At 33.9% G+C, this 7,518-nt stretch overlaps 1 protein-coding gene across 1 annotated transcript; it reads left to right on the forward strand.

Annotated features, from left to right (window-relative positions):
* Nucleotides 1-2,613: 2,613 nt before the first annotated feature.
* Nucleotides 2,614-5,875, forward strand: LOC112035282 (probable E3 ubiquitin-protein ligase LUL2). Its single transcript, XM_024068107.2, is given in 6 exon segments — nucleotides 2,614-2,818; nucleotides 3,147-3,307; nucleotides 3,310-3,420; nucleotides 3,423-3,633; nucleotides 4,336-4,825; nucleotides 5,556-5,875. Coding segments are annotated over 5 exon segments (1,062 nt in total). The 5' UTR covers nucleotides 2,614-2,818; nucleotides 3,147-3,180; the 3' UTR covers nucleotides 5,679-5,875.
* Nucleotides 5,876-7,518: the final 1,643 nt, after the last annotated feature.

Consider the following 7,518-nt stretch of genomic DNA (forward strand, 5'->3'; position numbering starts at 1 on the left):
ACACTGAAATGTGTTATTCAGTTAAGTTACAAGGCTCTTGACGCTATAATGCTATTGTAAATTCATGTATAGAGAGAGATAGACTTTTTTTATAAAAAATAAATAAAAAAACTTGAAAGCTATAAGACTGATGACAAACACAAACAATTATTAAAATCAAACCGTTGTGTTGCACTGCTAAATCATTTAATCAGTAATTTTTCCCTATTGTACCTTGACTCTTGAGAAGAAAGTTCATCACAGGCTATGTCCCAAAAACAAGAAAAATACATGTTCTCTTCCTATTGGGTCATAATGCTAAATTTGAGCCGTGCACTCTAAACTCATAAATCCAAAACCAGTCACACTTAAGCCTTTTGTAGAAAGGATCAACAACCCTAAGCTTGGGACAATTGGGCCCCAACAAATTCTCATGATGGCTCAAGTCACAAACCCAAATTCACGAGCTAATAAAGTTTGGGAAAATTAGCCCAGGTTATATTGTGAACTAAAATGCTCAATATGGTAGAATACTAGAACGGAAAGAGATCCAACAAGCAACGAGGAACCTAAATGGCCTAAAGTCAACCATAAAGAACCACAACATGTGGTTCCCTCATTGCAAAAGTCAATATTTTTATGGTCGAATGGGTCTATTAGCTACCAAAGCTTGCAAAGTAGCTCAACCTGTTACAATCAAAACTCCAGGGAGGTAAGGTTTGGTAAAAGGGGAGGTAAATCCAAAAATGTTGTATTCTACCACAACTTTTGGGTTTGTGTCTTAAGGGAAACACGTGCTCTTAGAGAACAAAAGTAAGTATGCCATAATAAGGTGCATACGTCTATTTTTAACACCCCTGGACATATTGTCAACTGAATTTATCACTAACAAAGTCAACCCACTTGTGCATTATGTTGTAACTTGCCTTCCATACTGCCACGAAGATTAATAATGAAGATGAATATTAGTTCGTTTAAGCTGAAACTTAAAAACTTTTTATTAAAAACACTGTAGATAAATTATAGTTAACTAAAATAATACAGTGAAACTCATGAATAATAAAAAAAATGTAAAATGACTTATGAATAGTAGCAAAAATAAGCTGAATAATAACAAAAATAAGCTAAATAGTAAAAAAAAAAAAACTATTTTTTTTCAAGTGGCAGCACTTGAAATTTTTTTTAGGGTATTCCTTAAAAAATATAAATTATATAATCTAACAAAAAGAGAAATTTATATATTGACAACAATAACAATAAAAAAAACACGCAAATATATAAATTTACAATTACTTTTTACGAGTTTTCATATTTTGAAATCGTTGTATAATAGTCTCATTATCAATACTACAATATATCTCTTTCAATGTACATAACTAAGCAATCATTCATCCACTGAATGTATAACAAATTATGAAACAAAATTTTATTTTATTGGCATAAAAAAAACTGAGAGTGTTCCCAAATTTTTTTTGAAAGGTAACAAATAAAAAATTTAAAGGACCACCCTAGCCTTAAGGTGGCACCACCCGTGATTTTTTCAGTCAATGGCAAACGCAACCCTATAACATGCACTTTCTAATTGCTAGTTACCTAATATGGAAATAAAGCCTATATCTACTACAAGTACTAATAAAAAAACTCATCGAAGGACTTTGGTATTCAACAAGGGTGGATAAGCATTATAGGTAGACGAGTTTCTAATTTTGGCTATAAAAGGGAGCCTAGTTAGCTTTCTAGAACAAGAAACCTACTAAACAAGGATCGACTTAGATCATCAACTATCCCTTGAAAACATCCCATCCTAAAAAGAGCTCAGCAACATTTTGCAACCCCATAGTCATGCGACATGCACAACTTGGGATTCATTAGTACAATGTTCAAGACAACATACCAGCATTTATTGGAAACCAAAAATAATAAATTGTTCGATGTAGAAGAGAAGTGCTGGACAAATCATAAGTATTAAGTTGTTAATGATTCTAATTTAAATCTAAAACTAAAATTATTTTTATGTCCATATGTAACAACCAACAACAACTTTTCATTTAAATTTATTATGAAAATATTATTGACATAGTATTTCTCAAAGTAAAAAGAATGACGAATTTGATTTCTGATCTGTACAAATAGTTATCCAATCTAGTTGTGACATATGCTTTTTTTTGAAAGGTTGTGACATATGCTTAAGGCACAATCAAAGGAAAAAGAAAATGACATTTTACTTGTTTATTATCCTAAACTATACTTTTATATTATATTTTGCTGTCTAAACTTTTTTTTTTTTTTTTTTTTTTGAGAATTGCGGCCTAAACTTGTTGAATAGATATTTTGCGAACTAAAACTATAATCATTGTTACTTGCAGCACAATCCGACGCAATCCACGAGAAAAGAAAACTCTACAAAAAAAATAAAATAAAACTCTACAAAAATCCGTCACATCTGATTGTTAAGTGGAGGAGGCCTACACTATGGAAATGACATGGTCGTGGTAGTACACCACGTCTGCAACGCACCATTATTATTCACCAAATATAAAAAATAATAACGAAGATAGATGCCTATTTTTATATACTGTCTTGTTAACTTTAGCAAAGCGGCAATTTTGTGTGTTTCAGGGTTCGTATAAGTCATTGCCTACCTCCCTTTTGGTGATGCTGGTGGGTGCTCTCGCACTCGGTTGCTTGCTTTCTCTGCTTTCCCTTGCTCCACATTATTCCAACCTCATCATTCTTTCATTGAAAATCCTTTACCCTCTCTCTCTCTCTGTGTTTATATGTTTAGCACAACAGTTTCAAGAACAACATAATCAGGAACCACGCTTACGCTTTTCTAAAGGTACAATCTTTTTCTTTTATTATCTGCAAACAAAATTCTCATATTTCTGCACAAATTTGATCCTTTCTTTGTTCTGTAAGAAATTGATCATCCTAATTCCAATAATCATTTCTTAAAAATCCCATCTTTATAATTTAGCTTATAATAGATGGCTTGAAATTGATTTTCACACGTTTTCTTTGTTTTAAACACCAAATTTAGCATCTTTCCTTTTCTGGGTATTCGTTTTTTCTTCCATTTTTTTCAATATAAATTCTACCAAACAAGAGAATTCAGTATTTTTAATTGATGATGAATATTGTTTTGAGCTTGAAAATTTTTTCTTCAGGATCGAAAGTTTGAGAATAGTTTGTATAAACAGAATGGGAAATAATGGAAGCAGTAGTGCGAGTCGGCGGAGGCACCACCGTAGCCACCAGGGTCAGCCGTCTCCGCAGCCTGAAATAACCGCAAACAGATATGTGTTTGCTGCTGCAACACCATACCCAACCCTAACCCTCCCCATCCCCAATACTACCAATACCCCGGATACTACCCTCAGCCACCGCCCATGGTGGGCCCTTATCCGCCGCCTTATCACGTTGGTGGTGGGGTCTACCCGGCCCCGGCAACTGGGTTAATGGACCGCACCAGCACCATTATGGTGCCGGTCCAGTCCCCCACCACCCGGTTACCCCATTTGTGGAACATCAAAAGGCAGTGACTATTAGGAATGATGTGAATATTAAGAAGGAGTCTCTGAGGCTTGAACCGGATGAGGAGAATCCTGGACAGTTCCTTGTCGCCTTCACGTTCGATGCCACTGCACCTGGAAGGTAATATATATATATATATATATAATGCTTTGAATTTGGCTTTGTTAAGTATCATATGATAGTGAATTGTACATGTGGAATCAATGTAGTTTTGTTAATATAGTTTTAGAGTGAATTTTTTACCCTTCTAGATGGGAACATTGTGAAGATAATTTCAGAATATGGATTGGTCTTTAGTTGTAATATGAATTTAAAGAGTTGGTTCATTTCATTTTGGATATAAAACTGATGAATGTTTTGCAAATTATAGCGTTTGTGAACTTATTTGTTAATGATAAGTGTTACTTGGCTTCTATTGAAACTTTTCTATTGTTAAGACAAAAGCCCGACATTACTTGATAATTATTTTTTACATAATTTCCAGGTCTATTCTAGAAATGTGATACAATCTGCTTTACTATGAAATGTTCTATAATTTGGAGTCTCCCTTCGGAGGTGCAGGTTTAGTCATTGTTTGGGCAAATTCACCAGCCATTGGAAATTGTGAAACTGGAATATTGTTTTTGCACATTCCGCGCGTAGATCTTTGTTTTGATATGCTGATTTGCTTAGCCGTAGTTGTACAGCTATTGTGATATGCTTATATATCTATTTTTCATTCCGCCACCATTAGATAAATTAAGACCTGCTATATGTATAGTCTTAATGCATTTGTGAACCTCTTTCTTTTCTAATGGATGCTTTTCTTCTTCTCTGTAACAGCATTACAGTTATGTTTTTTGCTAAAGAAAATGAAGACTGTAACCTTACAGCTACAAAGGATGGCCTGCCTAATTCTGACGCCATCTCTTTTGAGCTAGGTCTAGGCCAGAAGTTTAGACAACGTTGTGGAACTGGAATTGACTTCTCAAAGATTGAGGAGACCGAGTTGACAAATTGTGGTGATTTAGAGATTTACCCACTTGTGGTGAAGGCTGAAGCATACCCATTGACCCATAATGAATCAGAAGGAGATCCAGTTAGGAATTCTCAGATCACGAAGGCTGTGTTTGAAAAGAAGGAGAATGGTGAGTACCAGGTGCGGGTGATGAAACAGATCCTGTGGGTGAATGACATGAGGTACGAGCTGCAGGAAATTTATGGAATTGGGAATGTAGTTGAAGGTGATACAGAAGAGAATGATTCTGGTAAAGAGTGTGTTATTTGCTTGTCAGAACCCCGCGATACAACTGTCCTCCCATGCCGACACATGGTATGTACAGATACTACTTCCTCTCTATCCCCTTCCCCCCCCTCTCTTCCTTCTGATGAAGAGAGTAGGATCTGTCCTACTGATTATTTTGCAGATATGAAGCAGACCAGATTAGTTTTTTATGTCTATTGGGCTGAAAATTGCTTTCAATTTTTGCGAACAGTTTATTAGACTTGCAAAGTCTTAGAGAGAGAAAATTCACTTCAGAACTTCATGTTGTGTGTGTGTGTGTGTGTGCGCGCGTGCGCACATGTGTATTAAGTGCAATTTTTTTCTTTGGTGAGATCAATTGTGTAGACTTCAATTCTTGAACACAGATAGATGTGCTGATGGCCCACTTTGCGTACCCAATTTGAGTTGGCTTCAGGTTGATATCAGATATTTTGTTTGGGTACTTCTTGGAGTACATATAAAATTGTTTATAGGAAAATTTTCTTTTGGATTCTGAGCATTGTCATGGGAAATCTTTTATTTAATTTTATTTTTATGAATGAGCAGAATATTATTAGAAAGGGGAAACTATTTTCAAAATTATACACACACACACACACACACACACACAAAAGATGAAGTTTGGGATGTGGTTAATCAAGCGACTACTTTAATGCCCTGTGAAGATGCTCACCTTTGGATGTTTAAATTTTCATCTCTAGTCCAGCTTTGAAAATATGAATATGAAGGAGGTCTGTCTTGCTTGTGTTGTGGCTAATTTTTGTCTTTGATAATGCAGTGCATGTGCAGTGGCTGTGCTAAGGCACTGAGCATCCAGACAGACAGATGCCCCATTTGTAGGCAACCGATTGAACGGCTCCTGGAAATCAAGGTGAGCAATGGACCTGAATCTGATGCTTAAGAAAAGTCTTCCGCCGATCAGAAAACTGTGAAGTTCTGTATAAGCTTGCCTGTTTTCACAATAATGGTTTACAAACGGGTGTGAAGATATAGCGACCTTGCATCTGTTTTAATCCAAGGTTTGTATATGGGTGTTGCACTCAGAATAGTGTCAACGAGTTACCTCATATAAATGAAATTTTCCTGTTTAGTCAGAAAGGTGCATACAGCTCGCTCTCTCTCGCTCTCTCTAGTCAAATAGTCTCCCAATAACTATTGCAGAGTTTTTTTTCCAACTAGATTTACCATATGGTAACGCTTGGTACATGGTGTGTTAACGTTATGTTGTTGGTTTCTCCTATTTGTATTTCATTCGCCTTATACTCTCTCACTTCACTTCACACCTTATACACTTCTACTTCTTTAGGCTAAACTCAAACTTCTCTCATCACTTTCACTCTTTATAGTTCTTACCATTCCCCACGTACCACAAGCATAATAATTCTTTTTTTTTTTTTTTCACGTGTACTTTTGGTGATTTCTTTACACCCATTCCACTGTTTAGTTCTTACTATCCCTCACCTGGCACCAGCATTAAGTATAGTAAGTTTCTTACTATCAAGAAAATCTTTTGCTGAAGTTTGTTTGTCTTTTTATTTTGTTTTTTTTTTTTTTCACACTTAGTTCTTAGTTTCCCTAGGCACCACAAGCTTTGTGACCCTATAATAATTTATTTATTTTTGTGTTTTATATTTTCCTTATCATTTGTTACCTTTTGATAAGATTATTTTTTCTTTATATATATAAAGCTTGGTGATTTTTTTGTATGGATGATATATATATATATATATAATATATTTTATGGGCATCCTATGTTTCCATATATTTAAGTTTTGCTTTACTTTAGGGAGATGAGAGAGAAAGTTGCTTGAGATGATTTGGTTATATTTAGAGAAGAGTTATTAACGCACCAAAAAGAGAAAATGAATTAATTCAAGCTGAGAAAACAGAAAAAGAAAAAAAAAAAAAAAAAAAGGTAAAAAAGATTTAAAATAACGTTAATAGGAGCATAAAAAAAATTAACTTCAGATAAGATAAAATAGAATGACCAAAAACAAAACACACACATGGTTATCTATCTCATTTTTAAGGAACCTACCAAATATAGAAAATTAAGATAGTTTCTCAAAAAAAAGAAGGCTTTTCAAAAAATACTACAAAACATAGAAAAATAAGATAATTATCTAAAAATACTTATTAAAAAATGACTTGTTTTTTGAAAAGAGAAATGCTAGTTTATAACATTTTTACAATAAATTTTAGGTGATAAGTTGTTACTTGTTGTTATTAGGGAACAAGAAAGTAATTTCAATGATAGGTTTAAATTAAAAATCCATAACAACTTGTTACATGAGATTTGTTGTGAAAGTGTTTTAAAAATGTTGTGAATATAGCACTTCTCTTTTGAAAAACATTAATATTGAAACAAATAGAGTGCTTAGTTGCAATATTCGTCATTGTTTACTTTAAAAAAAAACCCATATCATAATTGCTTGGAACTTTAATCCATCAATAAATACATATGGTTCAATGGTGTACGTAATTGTAAGAAAGATAGATGCATGGTACAAAATTAAGGTTTGTTTGGTCATGTGCATTATACATGACCTTTGAACACATGTTATTATTTCTGTTGTCGCATACCCCTACATACAATAATTGTTGTGCTGCATATAGAAAAGTCTTCCTGATTCTTCAAAATAAAAAGAGAAGATTTTATTATCTATTGCCTATTCATGAAACAAGAGAGAATGATATGTTTTCTTTTTTTTCTTTTTTTTTGAGAAACAAGAGAGAATGAA

This window comes from Quercus suber, unplaced genomic scaffold (genome assembly GCF_002906115.3).
Source record: "Quercus suber isolate HL8 unplaced genomic scaffold, Cork oak 2.0 scaffold_1540, whole genome shotgun sequence".
Classification (NCBI taxonomy): domain Eukaryota; kingdom Viridiplantae; phylum Streptophyta; class Magnoliopsida; order Fagales; family Fagaceae; genus Quercus; species Quercus suber.